General features: G+C 41.1%; 1 protein-coding gene across 2 annotated transcripts in view; it reads right to left on the reverse strand.

The window, feature by feature from the left end:
• SLC9A9 (solute carrier family 9 member A9) overlaps positions 1–27,190 on the reverse strand; it is a gene marked incomplete at both ends in the record, with an annotated part of 530,059 nt that overhangs the window by 253,425 nt on the left and 249,444 nt on the right. The window contains 3 exons of one of the 2 annotated variants that reach the window (XM_079704728.1): positions 2,491–2,579; positions 20,649–20,784; positions 25,111–25,234. In XM_079704728.1, coding sequence (XP_079560854.1) covers positions 2,491–2,579; positions 20,649–20,784; positions 25,111–25,234 — 349 coding nt within the window. Of the gene's footprint in view, positions 1–2,490; positions 2,580–20,648; positions 20,785–25,101; positions 25,235–27,190 lie in introns of both variants that reach the window. The other variant, XM_079704727.1, reaches the window with a different exon arrangement.

Consider the following 27,190-nt stretch of genomic DNA (forward strand, 5'->3'; position numbering starts at 1 on the left):
AGCCTAAGATATTTCCCTTTAAATTCTAGAGAATGCTAGTAGTCTCCATAATTAAAAGGATCCTAGGAGACTATGTATCGGAAGTTTCTAGGTACTGGTCTCAGTTTTCTGGTGCACTTTTTAAAACTGGGGCTCCTTAAAATGTCTGTAATTGCATTTCCTGTGTCCTCTTATGGGCAGAGATAAGGGTGACCTTGCAGAGTCCCTGCTGGGTAGGTGGGAGATGGACTCAGGTCCAGCTGAGCTTGGGACATGACAAAGAGAGAAGGATGAAAACAATAGCCATTTTACAGAGCTTTAAGGTAAGTCTTCAAAAACTGTTTAGGAATGCCTAGCCAATTACAGGTTTGCTTAGATGTCTTTTTGGGTTTTTTCCACTCCCACTGCTCCAATATCAGATGTTCTCAGCATCATTGGGCTTATTATAGGAGCCTATCTACCTCCATTTGCATTTTGGGATAGACTGCAATAATTTGGTTCTATTCTTCATAATTTTCTATATCCATGTTCCTTGTCATGTAACTTTACAGTGTTCTCCCACTGTAAGCTAGTGACCTGCTCAGCCCCTTGACCCTGGGCTCAGCCATGTGTTTTTCTTTACCTATAGGATGTTTAGGAAATGTGATGCAAGCAGAAGCTTGAAATGAACCGGCACATGGGGGTTTGTTCTTCTGCCAGGAGAAGAATGACAGACATGGGACACTGGTGAAGGTGCTCCAGACAAGCCCACTCTAGCATAGAGCCCCACCAAACCCACAGACAGTGAATCATCCTAGTTGAGACAAGTAGAGCCACCCAGATCAACCCAGATCAAAAGAGCTAAGCCCTGCAGATGCACGATAAATAAGTGTTTATTGTTAAATGCCACTGGGGTTGCTTGTTATACAGCACAAGCTAGGTGATACAAGTGCCATTTGATCCATGCTCTTCTTGTCTGTCAGTTGATATTTCTAAAATGGAACTTCAATTATCTGAAAATTACTCTACCTAAGACACTTCAATGACTTCCTGTTATGGGCTGAGTGATGTCGTCCTAAATTCATATGTTGAATTCCTAACCCCCAGTACCTCAGGATCTGACCTTATTTGGAAATAGAGTCCTTGAAAATGTAATTAGTTAAGTTGAGATGAGGTCATACTGGAGTAGGGTGGGTCCCTATTCTAGTATGGCTGGTATCCTTATAAAAAGGGTAAATTTAGAAACAGACATGCTCACAGGGAGAATGCCGTGTGAACATGAAGGCAGAGATTAGGATAATGTGTCTACAAGCCAAAGAACACCAAAGATTCACAGAAAACCACCAGAAGGTAAAAACAAGGAATAGAACAGATTCTCCCTCAGAAGGAACTAATCCTACCTATACCTTGATCTCAGACTTGTACCTTCTAGAAGTGTAAGACAATAAATTTCTGTTGTTAGAGCCACTCCCCATTACCTTTAGGTTAAAGTCTAAACTTCTTCACAAGGTATGAAAGTCCTTCAATAAGCTGGTCTCTGGCTGTGTGTGCAGTCTCATCGCATACTGTATTCCACTAACTTCAGCCTTACCCCATTCACTAGCCACATAGAACTATTTAAAGTGCTCCAATAAACTGCTTCAGAGCTTTTGTCCATGCTACAACCTTGGCCTCGAATGCCCTTCCTGCTACCTTCTCATCCCCCACTGGATCCCTCATCTTTACCTAATTACCTTCTATTTGTATTTCAAGCTCCAGATTGGGCTATCATCTCTGGAAACTTTCTCTGCACCTTCCCAGGCCTAACCATGGGAGGAGGCCCTATGGAATTCTCCCCAAACAACCTATATAGACATTTCTATCTCAGTACTTATCACACTGTGGATAATTAATTGCTCACTGCACATCTTTATCCTCCTCAACACACTTGATAATGAACCACTTAAAGGCAGGGTCATATATTATCTGCCCTTTGATTCCTTGTACCAAGCACAGTGCTTGGCACAGAGTGGTGATGCAGCAAATGTTTGTGGGAGGAATCTGTGTTTATGTGCCAATATCAAAACAGATGTGTTCCTGGCATATGGGAGATACATTCTGCTTATGTGACAACTGGCAGTTGAGTTTACTTGGAAGCAAAAGCACCCAATTAAAGACCAAATATTACTTCCTTATCCTTCTTCATTTCCTTCTTTCTATAAAACTAGCCAATCTCACATGCTTTATAGTGCTTTTAGATGTAAGTGACTGTGAATTATTACTGACGGTGGGCCTTTCATCTTCAGGACTGACAGTCTACGTTCCACATTTCTCAGGAGGAAGAGACTATTATAACTATATTTTTGCTTACCAAGAGAATTGTTAATAGTTATCCTGAAGAAAAAAAAAAAACTATAAATATCCAACCTATAACGAAGGCTTCAGCTTACTGTCTTCCTTTACTAATGAAATTCTTTCCAAGTGCCCTGCCAGAATTACATAACCATTACACTGAGAAAAGAGACAAAGCCTGTAGTGAGTTTTTTCTTTTACCTGTTTAGTCCTCATTTTGGAATCCAACGACAGATTGTTGTAGGTGTAATGTGCCTGTGTGACTCCACAGAAGAGAACAGCAACTATCCCTGAAATTTAAAAACATATCAGTCAAAATCAATTTTCTTTCCCATCTAAGTCAAAGGGGTAGGGCTATCCCAGCTGGAAAACAGACTTTGTATCAGTAGAGTTAAAATTGCTAATAATTACGGTGATGAAACCTTTGGTAAACCTGGCTGCTTACTTTAAACATGGAACTTAACAGGATTAAAGTTAAAGAAAAGCATTAAGAAGTAGATTCTTCATGGGGATAAATGATTCTCTGGTCATGAGTTAGGAAAGTTATGCTTGGAAACCCATGAACAAAAGACTGTATAGTCAATTCCAGGCCTCTCACAGCTAGTGCCAACTACTTGGCTGCATTTTATACTAAATGCTGGCATATTTGCTTAGATATTTGCTTTCCACTGTGTACCTTCAGGAGCCTGAGAAGTTCTTATCATACCATAATTTAGTATTAAAAACCACGAGTCATAAACCTAAGACATCTACAAGGGTTCAGTTGCCTCTGCCAATACTCCTACTTGCCAAGCCCAAAAAGAGATCCTTGTTTGCCTCTATACCTCCTTGGCAAAGCTGGGGGCTTCGTCTTTCTGCTGCTGGATAATCTCGTGAACACAGCCAAGGCACACACTCCTTGAAGGTAAGCTGGTCTGTTCTTGTGTGCTTCTTATCCACAGTGGGCCCTCAGCTGCTTCTTGGCTGGTTGCAGGATTTATTTCTTAAGCCATCATTATACCCAGTTTTAAATGCTACATGAAGCCACACATACACTAGATGCTGCCTGGGGACAGAGGAGGAGAAACCATGGGACAAATGTGTTATTTGTCCCTGGGCTCTGTTATTCTCTGTGTTATTGCCCCTGAGCTGGGGTGGGGAAGTGGTAGGGGCTGCATTCTACCTTGGATTAAAGATTTGATTAGCTATGGGAAATTGGGCATAGAGGAGGGCTTTGGGAAAAACACAAGATGTAAGTAGTCTTCAACCCAAACCAAGGGGATTGAATTGAATTTTAAACAGCAGACTCTTTCCAACTAAAAACACTCATAAATTAAATGCTGATGATTCTTAAGAGTATAGAGATATGTGAACTGAATACTGACATTTCAAATGAAATAAAAATTTTGCAGTAAAGAATTTTAAAGAACCAAGCATATTTTCTACATGTACACTGTATGCTTCTATTTATATGTTGGTTATTTTGGGTGTTGGCTTTGGATAAAATATGGCTAAGACATATTTGTCTAACACATTTACATCACTTATTTCCTTTTAATATTATGCTTCAAACTTTTAGGCAAAAGAATAAAAACAACTAGGAAATTGTGCCAAGAAATAATATATGCAGTAAGCATTTATATAGTTGCTTTGGGTAACTTTTCAGTTTTCTAGCCTCTCTTCAGAAATTCAAAGAAAAAACGGCTTATGAAATACTATATTTCACTCTTCACAGAATTTCTATTAAAAAACAACCAGTACCAGGGAAACTTTGTGGGTACTGAAGGACTTCAAGGACTTCGAGGAACTGGAAGGATTGCCATGCATGTTGTTTTGTCATCAAGTAGTTTTCTTTCTTTCTTTAAAAATGCAATTTATCTACCTCTGCTGATTCAGCAGTCTGTTGGAAGTTTTTCTGGGTGAGGTTTAGCCCACCTCCCACTGTTGTGGAAATGTTTTGACTATATATTGATCTGCGGAGAAGTAGTGAATAAAAAGGGAGGGGTGTGTGGGTAGTGCACAAATGCATTCTGAGAACAAAAAGAAGTAACAAAGAATAAAGGATAGGTAAGGGCCCTAAGACCGGCTGAATGCTTATTGTGGGCAAGGAACACACTAGTTTTATTCACATCATCTCATTTATTTCATTGATTTATTATCTCACAACAGGCTTCACACGATTCACCAGCCCTTCCCGCTCTCTTCCCCTTCTCAGTAACAGCATCTCCATTCTTCCTGCCGCCCAGGCAAAAAACTCTGGGAAGGGCTTCCCTGGTGGCGCAGTGGTTGAGAGTCTGCCTGCCGATGCAGGGGACACGGGTTCGTGCCCCGGTCCGGGAGGATCCCACATGCCGCGGAGCGGCTGGGCCCGTGAGCCATGGCCGCTGAGCCTGCGCGTCCGGAGCCTGTGCTCCGCAACGGGAGAGGCCACAACAGTGAGAGGCCCGCGTACCGCAAAAAAAAAAAAAACAAAAAACAACAACAACAACAACCTGTGGGAACACTCTTCACTTCTCCCCTCTCTGTACATCAGCAGTGCTGTTAACTGGTCCTTCAAAACCTACCCGGCATGCCATCACCTCTCAACATCGCCACACTAACACCCTTTTCTAAGCCACCATCATTTTCTGCCTGGATTACAGCAAGAGCTTCCTAATTGCACCTCCGACCCCGTCTCCCTTGTTGACTCTCCACAGTCTACCTGCCACCCAGCAGCGCTAGTGAATCTTTTAAGACAATTCAGGTCATGTCAGTCCTCTGGTCCCAGCTCTGTAATGGAAACCCATAACAAGCAGGCCCTGCAGGATCTAGTCCTGCCTCCTCCTCCCCTCCCCCCAGCTCCCGGACCTCCACTTTTCCCACGCCCCACCCCTTGTCACACACCCTCTTCGTCTTCGCTAAGCAGGTTCCGCTGCAGGGCCCTGGCATGTCTGGTTCCCACTGTTTGGAAAAGTCTTCTCCAGAACATCCACATGGCTCCCTCCTTTCCTTAAGATGTTACATTATCAGACTGGCCTCTGCTGTGCACTCTATAAAAATAATCCCTCTCGTCGTTCTCTACTTGCCTACCTTGACCTATTTTTGTAATATTATTTACTGCCACCTAACATTTCATATATTTATAGGTTTATTTTCTGCCTTCCTGCACTGCAGTGGAAAGCTCAGGGAGTGCAGAGTGATTCACTGGTCCCCAGCCATTAGAGCAATGTCAGGCACATGGTAGGCACTTCACATATTTGCTGAATAAATAAATGAACATTCCTATCACCAGGTAACAAGAAACCAAAGTAATTTACTCAAGGTCACCTTGAAAGTGGCAGAGCTAAGATTCAAAATTCCACAGACTCCCTGTACTTTTCTGCCTGTATTAGACCCTCCAGGAATGTTTTAAGGTAATCTTAAGCCATCTAAAAAATATCATTTCTGATGTCCCAGGGAAAGAGTCAGAGATTTGGTGATGAAGATTATATACCTGAGATTATATACCTGGCTGGACATCTCCTTTGAGGATATTTTCTCCAGTAGCTCCATTGGTTTTCCCATTAGAACACTAATAGGCAAAGTTTCTGCTAATATTTTTTGAGTTTTGTCTACAGATATGTCACACAAGCAGCAAACAATGGAGAGTCTGCCTACATGCCCAGAGTCCTGGTGTTGTAAGTAAAATAAAACAACAAAGTTGATCTGACCCTTAGTATTAGCATGCATAATCATAATTCTATAGCTTGGTAATTAATTCACTCACACAAATTAAAACACATTTTGAAAATGTTTCACCCGAATACATCTATTAGCTATAAAATTCTCTGCCATCTAAACAGATTCACAGTTGCCAGTTTTCTACCTTACAAAAGTATATTTTAATTGCCACTATAGTTTTACATACCTGTGCCTGCTAGCCCTAGTTGTACCCCTGTTATGTGAGGCCCTAGACCACTCTCTTACATGCTCTGGATCTCAGATTCTCAGTTGTAAAAAGGACGGGGAGGGGGACTAAGTGTTCCTTGTGCCAGGCTGTGAGCTAGTGTCTGAGCCCAAAGCCCACCCTCCTGTGCTGGCTCTGTGATCCTGAGGCTGGGGCTCTCCAGACTACACCTTCCTTTGCCTGACGGGCTCTGTCAGTATAGAGCCCCAGGAGCAGAGTAGGATGCAGACGGGAGAGAAGGCCTTGCTGCCTCCTGTTTGCCTGCCGGTCCTGTCAGCTGCATCTCAGCCATGGTTCTTCACCACAGCTTTGGCAGTTGGTCCCAGCCTTGTTTCCTCTTTTTGTTTTTTGTTGTTTTCCTTCACTTCCAGACCAGCCTCCTGGGACCCCCTCAGAGAAAGCAGCGGCAGTCAGGCAGTGTCCTCAGAGGTCTGAGTCCCAGCTCCGTGGTTCCTTCTTAGGAGCTTCTAGATTCTCTTCCCTTTGCTCCTCCAGTCCAAGGGGTCACACTTGCTTCTTGCAGTGACTCCCTCTGTGTTGCCTCAGTGTCCCTTTTTTATTTTCGCAGCTCTTGCTAACTCTAAAATTTTTTTAAATTATATTTTTGTGTCTTATTCTCCATTTTTTCTTTCTGTGACTTTCTAGAATTGACATGATTCCATGAAATAATTTTAGGGTCATGGAACAATTATCTATTAAGAATGTTTGAGGAGTTACACATTTTTTTCTTTATTTTAAAATTATTTTTTAATCTGAGCAACACTAGAATATAAAAGAAATTAGTTAACATGGAATAAATTGATGATATATTTTACTATCGAATAGTTCAAAAATTCTTTCCCCCTCTAAAAATCAAAACAAAACAAAACAAACAAATTGCATCCTTTGATCAAAATGTTATAAAACTGAAAATTAACAAAAAGCATAGCTACATAAATGTAACCATTAGAGATTTTTAACTGTATTCTTTTCAATAAAATTGGAGTTGAAGATGAAATCAAATTTGAAATTTTAGCTTATGTAGAGATAAATAACAGTAAGTGTATAGTACATTTCTTATCAAAACCAATGGGATAAAACCAAAGGATTATTCAGAGGAAAGGTTATATTCTTACATGCATTCTGTTAGAAAAAATAAAAGGAAAATAAATGGACTATTTACCTAAAGAATCTAGACAAAAGACATAAAAATGGAACCAAAGACAGTAGAATTAAAAACTTAATAAAGAAAAATGAAAAAATACAGCCAAAGAAAACATTCCTGATAACCATATGGTTCAGGCCTTGGGGTCCCTCAGGTGTCCATCCTCCCCAGGCTGCCGTTCTCTGGCCATGGCTGCAGGTATGCAATGGGTGATGTTGGCCAAGGGCTTCATCCACCTAAGACTCAGTTTTCTCATTTGGATAGGGCCCACCTGTCTCACAGGTCTGTTCTAAGTATAAAGCAATACAATGGATTTTAAAATGATTTGTAAACTAAACACTAACAAATAAATATAAGGTTTTGCTATAATTACTAGAAGTAGGTGAAAGGAAGAAAGCATGAAAAGAAGGAATGACTCAGAGAAGCTCATTACAGGTCTAAACACAACAACATTTCCTATTCAACAAGTTGCTGGGGCAAGAAATACAAAACATCTAGCACGTCTCACTCCTTTTATGTCCTTAATAGTTATTTGTTGCCTTCTCTTCCACATCAACTCCTGCAACAAGGAAAAGCAGGTGAAAATGTGTGCCTCACTCCTAGAAATCCAAACTTAGACAATTTTCAGTAATATTACAGTTAAGGTATCAGATTTTTGCAAATTCTATCTATCTACTGAGATATTCAATGAGGAAAACATGGGTTATGGATGTGGGGAATGCAAGGATGAATAAACCCAGTCCTAGACCTCAAGTAGCTTTATGTCTCCTACCAGAGACCACACATACACAGAGATATCTAAAAGCAGGTCGAATGAAGTAGGTGATAAGAAAATGGGAATTCTGAGGGAGTGATTTCTTTTGGGCTGGGGAAAGTGGGAGAGAGATGGGGAAAGTTTTCCTAAAGGACACAGAGGCATTTAGGTCTTGGAAGATAAGAAGAATTTGGAGGTGCAGGGTCGGGGGTAGGGAATTCATTGTGAGTGAAGGGCGAAAGCTAGGAGACTATGTGTCATGTCCCAGGAACATGCAGTTTACCTGCACACTTTGGGTTGGAATCTGTTATAGGTTAGGGAATAAATACACGTTGAATTAATTAATTACATTTTTCCAAATACAAAACTTAGAAGAAACATCTAATATGCTCTATGTTTAAAATGATCAAACTAATTATTATAAGTATGAAAGTATTTCTCTTACATGCTGTGTTAATCCTAGTATCCATAAAATAGAACTATGAAACATCTAATATGTTGATCTTCTGCTGGCAAACATTACTGTATTTTCTTTCCTAACTGAGGTAAAACCTGATCATTCTGCTTCCATCTCTTCTGAAAAACACAAGCGGTCATTAAATGCAACTATGAGGGTTGCAAGTCTAAGGTTTTGGTTTCAAGTTGTATTTATGGGGCGCTGTAGCAATGACAAGTGGAACCAAGTACATACATCAAGATCCACAGGGAGGGAGCATGCTCAAAAATATCTGAGAACTAAAATAGATAAGGAGCTCTGAAAGAAATCAAGAAGTGGCTTAGAGAAAATAATAATAAGAGTTTCTGACTCACGTGTATGCTCAAAATTGCCTTTCAGTTTGCACAGTGAGCTTTCAGTGGTGGGCAAGATCCCTGAAGAGCTGTCTGCAAGGACTCATTTGTGCAATTTTGAATAAGAACTAGAACCGATACTTTATGACACTAACTAAAAGAGCTGTATGAGAAACCACAAAGAGGTACACAGTTAAATTCAAATTATTGCCAGGCAAAGAAGTTTAGGAAACAGCATGAGGAGGTCTGTAATTCTTTGGGAAGAATAATGATTCTGCTGGCAAGTAAATTCTTTCCAGCGAGATCAATTTTTTTTAATTTATTAAAATTTATTTTATTTATTTTTATTTTTGGCTGCGTTGGGTCTTCGCTGCGGTGTGCGGGCTTCTCTCTGCAGTGGCTTCTCTTATTGCGGAGCACGGCGCATGGGCTTCAGTAGTTGTGGTGCACAGGCTCTAGAACGCAGGCTCAGTAGTTGTGGCGCACGGGCTTAGTTGCTCCGCAGCATGTGGGATCTGCCCGGGCCAGGGCTCGAACCTGTTTTCCCCTGCATTGGCAGGCAGACTCCCAACCACTGCGCCACCAGGGAAGCCCCAGAGAGATCAATTCTGAGAGGACAATTAGCTCCTTTTGGTTAACAGAACACCATTTACACTGTTCTCCATGATTCCCACTTCTGGACCTTCTCAGAAAGCATTAGTGTTACTAATGCTTGTGTATATACAATATTTAGTAACATTAACCTATGCTTACACACATCACACACAAAGCTATGGTTACATGACATCAAGGTTCATTGTGTGGTTGTAAATTATGTAAGAAAAAATGTACTACAATGGGTGTCAGGAGACCTGGGATCTATCTGGCATAGTTTGGACACTTAACTAGTTGAATGACTAATGCAATTCAAATTCATTGCCTGGTCCATTGTTTTCTTCTCAAAGAATTAAAGAAGATGGTCTGCATTAGTGTTCTTTAGATTGGGGTATGCAAAAAACCCACTGAAGGGTAGAAGAAAATATAAGAACTTCATAAATTTTTTTTAACTTTTTATTTTATATTGGAGTACAGTTGATTAATAATGTGATAGTTTCAGGTTCATAACTTTTAATTAGGACTTTTGTGTATTTTAAGGTAGGTAAGTACCATTGTGGGCAAAAAAATACGCTCATGTGCAGATAAGTGCATGATAAAACTATCTTATTTTTTTATGATAAGGGTCAAGAAACTGTGGTAAATACTGCTCTAGATGATCTCTGAGCACCTTCCCATCTTAAGTGTCTGTGATCTGAACTGCTGTTTTTACATTTGCTTCAAGGACTGCATATATGGAATTGGAGAATTACATGGGACCCCCATGTAAGCCTCACGTGGACTTCCTGACAACTAGATTACGTTCTCGACCTAGATTTCCTCAAGGGCTGGGTCTATGACCTGCTTCTTTGTATTTCTCCCAATCCCATAACAGTGCCCAGTAGACATCAGACACTCAAATGCAGGTTTGTCAAAGTAATGAATCTCTATTTCAAGAAATATTTATCTGCTCTAAAAAGAGAACGAAGGAGAAATTATTTTTGGTCCTCACATACAAATAGATGTTTATCTGGATTTATTAGTGGCAGAGTCTATTTTCTTCTAACATTTAAATTTTCTTATTCAAGACTATTGTCACGTACGGTCTCTGCTACTGATAACATTATTCAGTGGTTCTTTTCTCATTAAAAGTTGATGAAGACTTCAGATACAGAAGCTGAAAAATAAACATCTGTCATATGGAGCATGATTTTCTTTGGCATTAAATGCAGACTTGAGGGGTTTCTAAGACTGGAGAATATTGCGTTTTTGGACAGGAAATATTGATTATATCATCAGAACACAGAAAGAGAGCGAGTGAGAAAGAAAAAAATGTGTCTTGCTCTCAGGCAGCACTCTGAGGGGTTTTAAGGTTGACGGGTTATTTTTCCATGCCACACTTCTATTTATTTTTGATCTAGTAAAACGAGACGTTTCTGACAGGTTTCCTACCACCACTGCTGAATGTGAACCTGGAACTGAGAAGTCAAAGACTTAACGAAATGGAAAACTCCTTCAGGGAATATGAAGGATTCCAAGTTTGCAAAGAATACAATTACTGTCTAGTTTACTATATTTGGCAATGCTACGGTTGGCAGATGAATGATGAGTCTGTGGGATACAAGAATATCAATATAGAAAACAGCACAAATCTATGTTCTTCCTTCTAGATCCTCCAGTGCAGAGGGTAGGCATGCATTTAAGATTACTTCCTGTCTGTGTTGCAAGGTTTATAAATTTCCATTTAAAATAAAAAATTCCTTAAATAATGTAGAAGTGAGTACTTATGCAAATTAACTTGAGGTCAAGAGGAGAAGAAAAATATCCTTTTTTAGATCCCTGGCTTTCCACCTCAAATGTTGGTACTGTCAGGTTTACTCCTTCTTTTCAGTTTTCATTTCCTTGGAGTCGCTTAATACATGTACACCAGTGTCACCTAAATCTCTAGTCAGCAGCCTCATCCCAGGTATCCATGTCCAATTGACCACTGTACCTTTCCATGTAGAAATTCCACACTTGTATAGAATCCAGAAGACTTTCAAATGAACTAATTTTTTTTTTGGGGGGGGGTACGCGGGCCTCTCACTGTTGTGGCCTCTCCCGTTGCAGAGCACAGGCTCTGGACGCGTAGGCTCAGCGGCCATGGCTCACGGGCCCAGCCGCTCCGCGGCATGTGGGATCTTCCTGGACCAGGGCACGAACCCGTGTCCCTTGCATCGGCAGGCGGACTCTCAACCACTGTACCACCAGGGAAGCCCGGAATGAACTAATTTTTGTGTCTCTCTTTCTGCTACATGTATTCACTCACATTCCCCATTTTGGTGAAATGAACCATTGATCTATTTGATATAATTCCCAGTATCCTCGACTCCTTTTTCTCCTTCAAGTGTGTTAATCACTCATGCCATCCATCTTCTGAAAGTTTTCTACACGCCTGTGCAGGACATGAGCAACTTTCTCTTTTCCCTATGGCTGCCGGCACCGTGAGGAGATGTTAAGTAAAGACAGAAAACATTTACAGTGAAGAAAGCAGAGGTATATTTGTCCACTATTCAAGTTATATATGAAAGATTGTTTGAATATTGAAATGATGAGTTATTTGGTTCAAGAAAGTGCAGGTGTGAGTTAATGAGTTATTATGCTAGGAGGTGTACTTTACACCTGTGTTTACTGAGATGGTGTCTTTGCGTGTTTGCCCTTGGTTCAGCAAGCTAGTTAATAAATCCCCTTGAGAATTTTGGGTGTCTATTGCTACAGCTTGAATGCCTCATATTTTGAGCCTCTGGCTCTATTTTTGCCTTGGAAAACACTCAGTGCACCTCATTTGTTGGTGAATTGTTGGCTAATTAAGTTGGATTCATATGGTCCTGTCAATATGAAAGCAAGAACAGTTTGAAGCTGAGATGTCAGCTAATGACATGCATTTAGAAGCTAAAACTGGCCTGATTTGATTTGAGGAACAATTCAAACTAAGTCCCTCCTGGTGATTTGTTTTATTTACTGAGATCTAGAAATATATTTCCCATCCAGTCATGCGATGCATCAGTGGCAAGCCAAATGGAACACGTTTATCCCTGAACTAGAAGCCTTAAGAGTTTCAGACAAGTATTCACCAAGTCGAGAGATGATGGAGATGAGAAGTAATGAGCCAACTTACTTACTCAGATCAAGTAAAGTCTCAACGTGTCCAGTAATAGTCATTTCATTTGGAAATCTTTCCTTGTCTGTTGCCAAAAAGAAAGACATTCCCAGTTTCCCCCCTTCCCAACTACGTATTCTACAAAAGCCTTTCAAGAGCTGACTGGACAGATAAGCAGGACCTGAGCTTTCAGGTGTCAGCTTTTCCTTATCATGACAATGTAATTAGGCCCTTGTCATTTGAGACCAGTGGGGAACGAGGCTGGGGGATGGCACTGAGGTGAATTGACTGTTTATGTTGTGCTTTATGTTTGTGTGTGCTGAGTTCTCTCGTTCAGACATCTTGGTCAATTCCTTAGTGAATGAGCCAGAGTGGCATTTGTTTTTACCCTTCTACGTTCAAAAGTTTTTTCAGAGTCTCTTACTCTCTAGAGTCAGACTACAAAGCCCAATAGCATTGCTTAGTACAATAATCAGGACTTTTTTTCTTTCAGATTTTTACACGTTTGTTTTCTTAGATGGAAACCATTCTAAGCTGAGTAAATAGTGGGTTATACTGTTTGACTTTTTGTATGAGAAAGTGAGGGATGCCAAGGGCCTCCCTCCTCCTCCTTCACTTCCAGCTGACATAAAATATGCCCCAGGAACCTAAAATTGGAAGCTGCCTTTATTACAACAGTGCCTGGAAGCAGAGAAATCATTAGATGCAGTGTCAATGTTGCCATTAGAAATCTTACTCTTTGGGTGTTTAATGACAGTCCCTGAAAATTTGCTTCTGGCAAAAACCTGACCCCCAGGGCTTCCCTGGTGGCTCAGTGGTTGAGAGTCCGCCTGCCGATGCAGGGGACACGGGTTCGTGCCCCGGTCCGGGAGGATCCCACATGCCCCGGAGCGGCTGGGCCCGTGAGCCATGGCCGCTGAGCCTGTGCGTCCGGAGCCTGTGCTCCTCAACGGGAGAGGCCACAACAGTGAGAGGCCCGTGTACCTCAAAAAACAAAAAAAAAAAACAAAAACCTGACCCCCAAAGTCTCAGCTGGGACACAGATTATAAAAATGAATTTTCAAACCACCTATCCAGCTGTGCTTTTTGGTTATCTTTATAAACTGTAAAGCAGCTTCTATGACAGCATTCAATGCCACCAGAGATTATGCTATAAATAATACTGCTGCATTATTTTCAATATTCAATTTAAAATAATGGCTCAGTAACCTAATGACTTTTAGAAAATAGGCCAAGAAAAATTCTACTTGATCAGAAATTAGGTATGCATGTGTACCAGGTACCTGACAGAGAGAATACCTCAGGTCATGTATTTACTCAAAAGCCACATTTTGTATGTGTGCCATGTCCTTCCACTATAAAATAATAAAATCTTTTTACCTCAGCAGTAAAGAAAACTGAGATACCAATTAACAGGGCGACATTCCTATCCCTCAGCAAGTTAGCAGAAGAACTAGAAATCCGAGACATCCCCCTTAGTGGCTGATTTTGTAATTAGGGCAGAAACTTCCATATACATTCTCTTCCTTCTATGCTCTCCCAGCTTGTGAGGACTCCCTAAAGTCCATTTCTATCTACACACCCTCATCTTCTAGAAAGACTTCTCACTTGCATTTGATATTCTGCCCAGTCTTCGTAAATAAAAGTTTTCTCAGACAGCACTTGTACATTTCCAGTAGCAGAGCATCAGACCTTTGGGTAATAGAAATGCCAACCTTCATTTGCATGTCTAAAAGCCACTTGTTTCCATAAAACTAAGTGCTTCTGTGTGACTACTGAACATTTGCAGGTGCAATTTCTAAGAGACTGAGATGAGGCGGCTGCAAATGTGGCCCTTGAAGTAAAAGATGATCAAAATAAATCAAATGATCATCATCAAATTAGTAACAACTAAAAGTGAAAGCAACAAATGTGGTCATGAGCAAGCCCCGCCCACCACACTGAAGTGTTCATAATGAATCTTCTAAGGAGGCGAATCGAAAAAGAATAATGAAGACTGTGCAAACTGTCTTTGTAAGCTTGATTCTTTTTGTTTGTCTATCAGTACGCACCTGGCATGAGATGGTCCCAAGCATCCTAGCCTAGAGGCTGTGCTGTCTTTGAGCCTCTCTTCCCTTCTGAATTGTCACCAAGTTATGCAGCTTCTTTTGTTGAAATACCTCATAGATTATTCCTTCCCTTGTATTATTTAGATTTCTTTGTTTGCAAGCAATAAACACTGATTCCAGCAACGGTAATCAGAAAGGAATTTATTGGAGGGAAGAGGCATAAAGGCAGCTCCAGAGATCTGTGGCAGGAATAAATAGGGGGTCCCAATAGGGTTTTGCTGTTGGAAAGTCCGGGTGCCAACAGTTGTATATACTTCTAACTCCCTCCTAAAAGTTCATATCACAGGGAAGGAGTGTCTGTTTGACCTAGCTTAGGATGCCCCTATTCTCTTTGGCAGGTGAGGGTGGGGTACCTTGGTTAAGAAGATGGTATCTGGGCTTCCCTGGTAGCGCAGTGGTTGAGAGTCTGCCTGCCGATGCAGGGGACACGTGTTCGTGCCCCGGTCCGGGAAGATCCCACATGCCGCAGAGCGGCTTGGCCCGTGAGCCATGGCCACTGAGCCTGCGCGTCCGGAGCCTGTGCTCCGCAATGGGAGAGGCCACAACAGTGAGAGGCCCGTGTACCAGAAAAAAAAAAAAAGAAAAAAAAAGAAGATGGTATCTGATGGAGGAGGGGTAGTTCCCCAAATAATATCAGGATGCTATTCTCAGTGAAAGGGAGAATGGGTGCTGGGCAGCCAAAGCCGACATATGCCCACCATATTCTTTTAGATAAGACTCTTGTTTCCCAAGGTCTCCATGTCTCCATTTTAACCTAAGAGTTAGGGAAATGAAATTGCAGATTAATGTAATTTATGATATATCCTTTAGTTGATGTATGAATCTGCTGTGAAATATCCTGACTGGTGGACATAAAGAACCTACAAGAATATTATCAGGCATAAGGCACTCACTAACTCATAAAACAGTCTGTTATTCAGATTTTAGAAAATTTTCCTTTTGTTAAGCTAAAATCTTTCATTCCATTGCTCAAAAGATATTGAATGCCTAGCATGCTTCAGCCACACTGCTGGTGTTGATATAGTCCTCACAAACCTGATAGTCTAATATAATTGTGGCCCATCAATCCAAATTCTACACATCAGCTATGGTTCTATATTTCAGAACTGCGGAGAGTAAATCAAATAGCATGGTGAGGTCTAGATGCACATAAACAAACAATAGCCTTCCAGAAACTATAATGGAAGAAGTTTCCATTCATCATAGTACGCCAAAATATAAAATAACTTAAAAAGTGCTTAACAAGAAATTTGTAGGTCTAATGTGAAGACAACTATAAAAATTTACTAAGGGCCATAAAAGATGAGTTGAATAAATGGAGAGACATAACATATTCCTCTGTGGGAAGACTCAACATTGTAAAAACACCATTCCTCCTCAAATTAATCTAAAAATTTAATACAACCCCAATCATCATCCTAAAGTTATTTTCTGCTTGAAACATAAGAAAGTTATTTTAAGTCATTCTGGAATATAAATATGTGAGTATAGCAAAGAATCTCCTGAAATTGGGGAAGGGGGATGAGAAATGGATCTATTAGCTATTAAAAGGAACCATGGAGTTGAAATGATGAAAACAGTAAAGATCAAGAGCTCAGTGGAACAACAGAAAGCCCAGAACATATATACACATATATGTACCTACATACATGGACATTATATTGTAAATTCATAGATTAAGTTTGAAGGGTGTTAGGATGAGTGAACAACAATCTAGGAAGAAAATCAAATCCCTACTATATCTTGCACCTCATAGCAAGACAAATTCCAGATGGGTTCCAATGCAAAGATAAAACCAGATGAGTATTAAAAAAACGTATATTATTATTAATAAAAGTGGGCTTTATAAGTAGAAATCAATAAAATCTTGGGCTTTCTAAGGAAGAGATAAAATTAACCACATGAAACTTGAAAATGTCTATACCAACCTTTCCCTTACATAAACAAATAAAGCATAACATATTTAAAAGGTAAACCCATGAATTGGAAAATATTTATAGCCTACATGACAGTCAAAAGGTTAAGATTTTCTAATAGATAAAGAGCTTCTAAAATTTAACGTGACAAAAATAAGCACTTCAATAGGAAAAAAGGACAAAGGTCATAAACAGGTAGCTCACCAAGGGAGTATACAAACTGCCAATGACATATAATTAAAATGATTTCCTCAGTAAAAATATAATGAATTTAAATCAGAATAAGATGGAACTTGATTATCAAATTAGCAGGGGTGAATATGAGTTTGGGTGATGAAGAGGTGAGTGAATGAGCTCTCTCTTACATCGTTGGTGGAAGTATAAAGGAATGCAAATTTTCTGGAGGATAACTTGGATGAATTTTTCCAAGACATTAAAATGTTAGCATTCTTATTAACCCAGGAATTTTATTTTTAGGCAGTTATATAAATAGAAGTTCATACATCAAGCTATAAGGATTACCATTGCAATCATATTAACAATGTTGAAAACTATAAACAATCAAAAGGTTGGTATAATAAATTATGGCAAGTTAATATGATATAGTACCAGGCAGCAATTAAAAATAATAATATGGAAGAATATTTAATGCCATGAAAAACATTCACTATAGATTGTTAAGTGAAAAAAAGCAAGTTACTTAAAAATAAAAATGTAATTACATATATGTTCGCATGTATATATTTACTTACGTATATGTATTTGCATATAATTAGATCAATTCAGACAAATACTGACAATAGTTATTAATAGGCAGTGAGAATACAGGTAACTCTAATTTTATTTCCTTCTGTAAATCTACATTTTCCAAATTTTCTACAATGTATATGCCTTACCTTGGTAGTAAGAAAAAATAAAAAATATATTCTTAAAACAGATATATTTTGTTTAAAGCAACAGAAATCCTTTTTTTAAAATGAAATCTTAGGTGAAAACCCAATCTATGGAACCAATAAGAGGGATGAAGTAGGGGTGGCAGGCCTAGAGGCCTGCTCCCTTGATGGGCACCCTTGAGCCCTCACCTAGCAATGTCAGGGCTGGGGGAATTCTGCTGAGAACCCATTGTGTGTAAACACCATTTCTGGGTCCTACATGATGTATTTTCAGTGAACCCATACACGGCCCCAGGATGGCTGGTTACCACTACAGTTACTCATAAACTATTTAATAGTTCATTTCATTTAGTTCACTATATTCATTGTCATATGTTCATTCGTTAAGCACTTTCTGAAAATTTTTCTAGATTTGAGCTTTGTGTTATATTAGTTTACTTGTGGATTAGAGATAAAAAGATTTTCTTACTACATGAAATATCCTCAGAGAATATAATTTAATTCCACACCATCAGATTTTATTGAAGGTTGATATGAGAAATGATTACATGAAGAATGGATCTCCATCTTCACTAAAACAATACATTGTCTGTTATGGTGCTCAAAGGCCCTTACATAAAGATGCGTGTGATAAATTCCCCTAAAGTTTTAGAAAAAAAGGTTGCCCATTTTTATAAATAATTGTGACTTCCTTTTATAGTACTGTATTATTCCTACATAACTCATCATGTTTCCCTTTTGGCTTTGGCTGCCAGAAAGCTCAGAGCTATATTTATTGCCAAACCACAGCAATGAACAGCTGCCTCATTTTGCAGAAAAACTCTATCCCAAAGCACTTGAGTGTCTAGCCTCAACTAAATGGTCCCATGATATGCATGGCTCAGGTTATGAGTTGTCTCAAAGCCAATTTAGAAATAGGCAAGGATTAAATAATAAACAAACAAACACATAAGTAATTTGGACTAAGCAGGCTTGGTCTTCGGCAGTACAAAACGCTCACACCTAAAGTTTGATTTGTATCAAATGCCTTTCGGGCATGTTGCTTAATCTGGAGTACTGTTCTGGATGAGCGCTCCCCTGGGTGCAGACGTGGACATTTGGGTCTTTCTGCTACCAAGGCCCACACATGTATCCACCCACCCCATGATGCTGGCTCCTTAGAAGTGATCTGCATGGTATCCAATAAGGATATCAGGTCAAAAGCATAGCAAAAGAACAAGGCACAGATAAACGAAGAGTTTATACTTGGACCATAACCTTAAAAACATTTAAGAAAACAAGATATTGCTGAATTGGATCAGGAAATAGACAATCTTCATGAACAGAAACAATCTTAAGCATTGGGATGTGTGCGTGTAAGTGTGTGTGTGTGTGTTTATTACAATGATCAACAGTAGACTAAAAAATGTCAGGTGAGTTAAGGTACTTCTTTATCTTTCCAGAAGGTCAAATATGTATTCTAACTGTTAACATTACTTACATCATTTTACAATATGGTAAGTGCTGAAAAGGGCATAGAATGTGCAGGAAAGGGAACCACAATTTTCTGAATGACGTATGTAAATTGTTTCCTCCATTATTTCATTTAAGAGACCCCAGTATCCTTTTTCTTTGCAAGGCATAAGCTCTTTAGCAACTTTTCTAATAACACGGTAAGGCTCTAATATAATGGATGTTGTATTAGAATGGTTTGGAATGATACTGGGCCTGGTAGGGTGGACTCTGGTAATGCAGTCTTGATTATAGTGTCATAATAACTGGCAGGTGGCTGTCTGTATCAGCAACAGACACCCTCAAAGCCTGTGGAAATAGCTTGGTTCCCATGGCTATGAAGTAAGTTGGGTCAGCTGCCCAGAGCAACAAATTATCATTACAAAAAAGATTTGCCATGGCTTTCACAGGAGAGGCCAAACCAGCCTAGAAGCAAATGGACGAAGCAGGCTTCTGGGGCCCCAAATATCTTCCTACTCCTGGGGGCCTGCCTCATATTCTATAGATAGAATTTCATTCAAGGTAGCAATGCCTGGTACCCATGAGCCCAGGCTCTAGAATCAGATCTCCTTATCTGAAATCCCTGCTCCACCACTTACTGTTGGCTGAGTAAACTGGGCATAGTCCCTAACTTTGGGTCCTTCTGTCAATGAATGAGAAAATCCATGAAAGGCAGTTAGCCAGCACCTGGCCCATGGTATGCTTTCACTATATATCAACTTTTATTATTATTTACACTTAAAGTACCACCTTTTAAAATGCAAGTACCCAGGGAGGCATACCTTATTCCCAGTTAGTACTTCGGAGGGGGGCGGGGGAGTCTCACCACTTGAAAGTCAATTAAGATGTAGTGAGCAGCAAGGGATCCAGGACTGAAACCCAGGAGAAGCAAGGAACTAAGCCAAAGGAGAGAAACAGCTTTGAAATTTTGCTCAGAGCCACAGTGATTCTTCTACATGGAAAAGTACCCAATCGTTGCAGCTAGCCAAGCGCAAACCCTCGCTGTTGCAGAAAGGCAATCTAATTGCTGAATCCAGATACAGGATGCGTGGCACCTGGGACCTTAGGGACGGCCTCTCTCTCTATCAACTGCTCCAACTCAGAGGACTCTACATACAGACTTTCTACAGTAAGAGACATTAATTAAACCGTGAAGCCACCAAGTTAGCTCCTTGTTTTCTGGCCTGCCATGGAGCGTATGCAAAGATTTTTAAACACGGCTGAGTGTGGAGATGAGCACACCAGGAGAGGCTGCCTACGTGGGCGCTGCTGTTAACAGCCAATGGAAAGTCACCACCCTTTCCCACAAAGCGGCTGTGCATCCTTCACACTCTGAGCAGAGACTCCTATTTGTAAATTCATCCATCACCTCAGTATACCAGTCATTCATAGATTTCAACATCCCCTTCCTGACCAGCAAGGACAGGAGAGGAAACGGCAGTTTGGAGACTTTCAGTTGAGCTGTTGTATAAATGGATGATATTTTTTCTTCGCCCCAGGGTACCCAGGAGAGGCTGATTCTGACACAAACCTATAGAAAAGGGCTTCCATTTCACCTCCGGCTGGGTCAGGGAGGGGGGCATGGGGAGAGGCAGGGGGAGCACATGTGTTCACACATCCAGTTTGCTGCGCTGGACGAAACACTGACCTGTTAGGCCAGCGGCCTCGGCAGACAGGAAGGCGCTCCAAGACAGGAGGAAAAACAGGCCCGTTTCCAGCATAGGGAACTCACACAGTTTGGTAAATTTGGTCAAGTGACAAAGATGCGTTAAGGGAAATAACAACTGCTTTTATGAATAAATCTCCTTTTTGGCTGTGAAAAACTAATCTGGTTGTGTTTTAGATGAGAGAACTAATTTTCAGACCTGACTGTAACTAACTGAGACTTGACTTTGAAGGCCATCAGGAATCATGCTTCACAGCGGGCTGAACACTCCTATAAAAATGCAAACTGGTGTTCAGATAAAAAAGATGTCTTACTAAGAGGATAAAATCAGCTAAGTGTAGACACAAAACTTCTTAAATTTGGCCTCAGCCCTTGGGGTGTGCCCCTCAGAATACTGGCAGATCTGGGAAAACAAAGCCAAGGGGAGTGAGGCTGGGTGAGATGCTGCCAGTGCGTCAACACTGAAGGAGGCCACTGCTCCCCAGGGAGTGCTGGTCTGTGGACAGATCACCTTGAAGAGCCTTCTCTCTTGGGGATAGAAATTGAATGAGGAGGAGCATTTATGTTCAGTGAGAGGGAAGCTGCCCGGACTCTCTTTGTAAAAGTAGGATGGAGGAAAATGGGTGTTGTTTCTAGGTCAAGCAAGATGCCCTTTGTCGGGCAGTGGTTAATTTTGGCCAGGATGATACTTGGTCAATAGTCTATAAATTGCAAATAGAACAAAGGCACAGTGATCTGAGTCAGGCAGAGAATGGGCTATGGGGAGATGATTAGGAGTAAGCGATGGATGGGAAAGGGCTACCTTGTAATTGTGTCCACCACCAGGCGGAAAATGCCCTGACAGATAAAGAGATGTTATGCGGTTGCATTTTTATGTTTCTACAGCAAAGTGTAAGGAAGATTCCATATTAGGAGATGTTTGGCAGCAGGGCAAGGAAGCAAAAATGTATGACCTCTGCATTAGTTGATCTGGGTTTGAGTCTTGGCTCTGCTAGTCACTGGCTGTGTGATTTCTGAGCAGTATGTTAACGTCTGTGAGTCTTATTTGTATCCTAGGTGAACTGGCAATAAGAATAATACCTACTCATACAATGTGCAGAGTAACATGCAATGAAGATATTAAAAATGTTTTGTAAAGTCTTAGAAAGCACAAAATACTAAGGATCATGTCATGGTTGGGAGTGTGGCCTCTGGAAGGCAACTCTACCTGGGCTCATATTCACGGTATCAGCTTAGACGGGTCCGTGTCTAAACCAAACTCTACGCTTTGGTTTCCATGTCTGAAAATGGGCATAATAGTGCCACCTACCTCCTAGGTATATAAACCACTTACAGTATGTTAACACTCAGAAGAGTGCCTGGTATATAACAAAGGATGTGTAAGTTTTTCAATTAGTGTGATTTAAATAAATTTGTTTGGTAAAACATCTTTTCTGGAAAGAGATTCAGTAAGGGTCTGGAAGCAATTCTTTATCTGGAGGAAAATATGGGCTGCCCTTTGACCCTTTTCCAATGTCCCGTCTTCTTACTTGGAGGGAAGGCTTTGTTTCTAATGGAGTTAGTTCCTCTGAATTCCCTCCCCTAGTTTGTTGTAAAGAGAAGAAGGCTCAGGCCGATTTGAGTAACAGAATACCAACTGGGCGTAAAGTGTTCTTCTCTTTCCATGGCCTCCAGAAAGTTCTTCAGTTCTGAGTCAAGCCCTAAGTTTGTCCGGAGCCCAGGGGCCCACAATCTGAGGAGCCTCTGCCTCATCGTGGACAAGGCATCCAGGTGGTTATGGTGGAGGAATGGACTGTGCCCCTGTCTCCTTCACAGCCTGAGTTTGTGACCCAAGGCCATCAGGTGTCGCCACTGTTACTGAGCCCCTGTCTCTTCCTTTTCTCCACCCCTTTTCCCAGATCTGATCCAATATCAGGGCAGACTTCCAACCTCCAGGAATTTTTACCTTCCTTATCAATTTGTTAACTTATGTATCCATACATTCCCTGCACACTGGGCAGAAAAAAGTTCCAATCTCAGCCCTTCCACCTCGTGCCATCCCTGGGACCAAAGGACTGGTTTTAAATCCCTGCCCTGAAATGTCCTAGCTGTGTGGACTTAGACAAGTTGCCTAACCTTATGCGTCAGCTTCTTCAGCTGAAAATTGGGGGAATAACAGTATCTCCCTGCCAGGGTTCTTATAAAAACTATCGGAGATAATCTATGTAAAATAGTAAGGACAATGGCTGGCACGTGGTACAGTTCTGAACATGTGTAAGATGACATAATTAATATCATGCCCACTATTACTGATATGTGACTCAGAGTGAGCTACTTAACCTCCTTGAGCCTCGGTTTCCTCCTGTGTAACCCGGTGTCTTACAGGGTTAATTCGAATAAGGAGATATATATATAAAGGCCCATGCTAGACATTCACTAAATGTCGTGATCATTGCTATTACTCTACGCCAAACAACATGTGACCCCCATCGTCATTCCACTTAATAATTAAGAGGCAACAGGGAGTAGTGATCAAGAGCATGATCTGTCTCTCGGTTTCACTCCTTGGGTTTGATCTTGGCTCTACTTCCAAGCTGTATGACCTTGGGCAATAGCTTACCCTTTCTAAGCTCCAGTGTCCAGTAAAAAAAGCTATGACCATTGTGAAAGTTAAATGAGTTATTGCATGTAAAACAAGTAGTAGGGGGCCTGACATGTCTCCGGTCCTGGGTAGATTTTTAATCATTATTTTTAGCTGGAAGTCAGCCCTACCTTTTCCGACTTACTTTTGTCAATGGAGTTGACATTCTCCAGGGTTTCCAGGACATGACTTTGGAGGGGTCTTTTGATTCTCTCCTCTTCCTTAGTTCTTAGGACCAACCAATCACTAAGTCCTAGAGATTCTTCTAAACATTGGCCTCCTTCCCGATTTCCCCCCACAGGTTATCATCACAGTTTTCCTTGATCTTAATCTTCCTTCTCTCATTCACCCTACATACCAGTTCCTTATTTATGTTTTAAAAACAGGACTTTCATTGTGTCCCTCTCTGTGGACTACAGAAAGATGCCCAGGCTCCTTTGAATAATACTCCAAGATACTCCACAAGCTGACTCCATCCCACCTGTGTCCCCTCATCTTCCACCGCTCACCAGCCTGAGCCCTCAGGTCCTTTCAGGCACAACTGCCATGTGCCATGTCACTGCTCCCTCCGCCACACCTTCATGAATGCTGGTCTTCTCCTGAATCTCTTACCATGTGGCTTTTGCCTGTATCCTACCCATCTTTCAGGTCAAGCCCAGGTCCTACTCTGCATGTAAATACTGCTTTTCAGATTATTTTCCTGAATCATAAGGTTGGCCAAGAGTCTATTGGACTATCCCAGACACAGTGGCCTCATCATCATTTGAATTTTTATAATCTTACTAAGGTGGCTGCAGCTTTAGCGCTCACTTTCCACCCAACTCTTACTGTAGAGCTTGTCTTTCCAAGTTTGCCATTAGTTGAAGGCAGAGTCCATGTTTTATTCACCTTCTGACTTATCTTAGAAAACTTTAGTAGAACCTAGCCTTTTAGCAGGTGTTCAGTGAACTGTTAGGCTAGTCCTCATGAAAAAAGACCCCAACGTTTTGCTTTCCTTGCCTTAATCCCGGGCCCTTCTTGCGTCTTTCTCCTTTCTTACTTCTCTTTTCCCCCAAGGTCTCTGGTCCTTTGTTCTGCCTCTTCTCTGTAGCCTCAGTTAACACTTGACATTAGCCTTCTGGCTTTCCTCTTCAAATCTGACTTATTTTTGTCCCATCCAACTGCTGTGAGTGAAGAGCTCACCAGACCAGCTTCTTTCCCTGGCTCAAATCCTCTAGGAACTTTACCCATCCTCCCACCTCTCTGCTGAAAAAGAGGGAGTAAGATGACACAGTTGCCTGGATATGGCAAACATCATTTCTGCTTTCCTTGCTATTCCCCTTCCATAAAAGAGCTATGGATGCTCATTTAAACTCACAGTGATCTTTGGCTTGGCCAGCCCTGTGAACTAGTGCTTGATACAAGTTTGAAAAGGAGGCAGAGAACACTCCCAGTCAATCATGTTTTATTCTTGACCTTGGATCTTCAGTTCTTCCTCTTGACCTTAATATATCCAAGCCTGATACCCCCTGGTCACCTATATTCCTAGGTGGGAATTTTTTAAAGACTGTTGCTATCCTAGGATCAGACAGTATGAGCAGTGCTAGAACTGGCCTTGGAGAGGAAAAGAGCCTGGGCCCCTCTTCCACTGGTACCGACCTATGCTTTGAGGGGTGGCTCGGAATCAAGATGGCTCCAGTGGTGCCATACTGCACTTGAACAAGACTATCTAACCATTTCCTAGCCTGGAATTTGTCAGTCCTCAGAAACATTCCAGGGAAGTTGACTGCTCTTAACAGTCCCCAGCTTTCCACACGGGACAAAGGATATCAGTGCCGTGACAACAGCATATGCAGACCCCATTGCAAATGAGCCTGCGAAGATCCCCAGGAAATTCCCCACGGACTGGAAGAATGCTGCAGCATCAAATGCATTCGGATTCTCCTTGGGACTGTAAATGGATATAGAACTGAAAAGAGAAGAGGGTGAAGGTTAGTCAGCGACTCCCATCTCATGGCCCAAATACCAGAAGTCAGAATTTAGCACCCACTTTTGGGAAGGGCACGTTTTCCCATGAGGTTAGGTGCTGGTTGGAAGCTTTCAGGGGAAACGGATGAGGACCGGGAGAGGTGGAGAAGGCAGAAGGCTTTCCGTTTCCTTACAACCCAATCCCATGGTATCTATATATTGCTGCCTGTCAGTAAACATTTTTATATAAGAAGGGTCGTAAGGAATATTGTTTCTGAGCAAACTAGGCATTAAAACATGGTAGGTGTATAAGGAATCTGCTGAGGAGATAGATAACTGTGAATTATTTAGTGGCCATATGTCTTCAGTGCTGTTATATATTCACAAATGTTCCTGATAAAAAGTGCACTTTTATGTCCTGTGCACAAATGGGTGATACAAATCACAGCATGCACAAAATATTCTGCTGTGATCTTGTCATAAACCACAAAGCATTGTTCCTCTCCAGTGTAACCCTTCAGAAACAGAGCCCAGAGGACGTTCAGAGCATCACAGTATTAACCCCTGGGGAGAGACAAAACCCTCATTTTCCCACTGAAACCAATGGCAGCAGCTGCCTGAGGTCATCTTTTATACCCCAATTCTGGTGGCTGCCAACAGATTTATACCCACAGAGAAAAATCAATCTACCAATAGGCAGTCTGTTCACTTAAATATTTTTGAGGATGTCATATTTGCTATTTTCTTTTTGTAACCAGGGCCTCAAATCCCACAGTGTCAATGTAAAGGACAACGTGTGTCCTATTTTAGGAAACATGAGCTCTGTATTGTAGCATCAAAATGAACGGATGTGCTAGAACCAGTAGCTTTCGGGAGACTAATGAAGTAACTTTTCAGATTTTTTTTTTTGCAGTTTTTATTTTTTTATTTTTTGCTGTACACAGGCCTCTCACTGCTGTGGCCTCTCCCGTTGCGGAGCACAGGCTCCGGACGCGCAGGCTCAGTGGCCATGGCTCACGGGCCCAGACGCTCCATGGCATGTGGGATCTTCCCGGACCGGGGCACGAACCCATGTCCCCTGCATAGGCAGGTGGACTCTCAACCACTGCGCCACCAGGGAAGCCCTTCAGTTTTTATTTTAATACAAGGTCTTTAAAGATAATCAGACATCAATAGTTTCTCAGCAGCTGCTGGGAGGGACTTTGTAGCTCTTAGAGAGCAAACAGTACACCAGACACACTGACTTGAGGTTAGATAGGATTTTACAGAGATGTAACTGAATCTCTTGTGACTTGGATGATGAGAGTATGTTAACTCTCTGACCTGACTTTTTGTGTCTAAAGACTAGTTAAGAGAGAATGGGGGGGAGTGGGTTCCAATTCTCCTCCAGGAAAATGTGTGGCATAAAAAAGGTAGTTTTAAATGTTTCTAGTTTTTCCCTGGATGTCTTTAAACCCCCAAAGTAGGCCAAACACTTCTGCTTTTTTTTAAAATTTAATTTATTTTTTTATACAGCAGGTTTTTATTAGTTACCCATTTAATACATATTAGTGTATATATGTCAATCCCAATCTCCCAATTCATCACACCACCACTTTCTCCCCTTGGTGTCCATATGTTTGTTCTCTACAACTGTGTCTCAATTTCTGCCTTGCAAACCGGTTCATCTATACCATTTTTCTAGGTTCCACATATATGTGTTAATATACGATATTTGTTTTTCTCTTTCTGACTTACTTCACTCTGTATGACAGTCTCTAGATCCATCCACGTCTCTACAAATGACCCAATTTCGTTCCTTTTTATGGATGAGTAATATTCCACTGTATATATGGACCACATCTTCTTTATCCATTTGTCTGTCAATGGGCATTTAGTTTTCTTCCATGACCCGGCTATTGTAAGTAGTGCTGCAATGAACATTGGGGTGCATGTGTCTTTGTGAATTATGGTTTTC

This window comes from Hyperoodon ampullatus, assembly GCF_949752795.1.
Source record: "Hyperoodon ampullatus genome assembly, chromosome: 5".
Taxonomy (NCBI): domain Eukaryota; kingdom Metazoa; phylum Chordata; class Mammalia; order Artiodactyla; family Ziphiidae; genus Hyperoodon; species Hyperoodon ampullatus.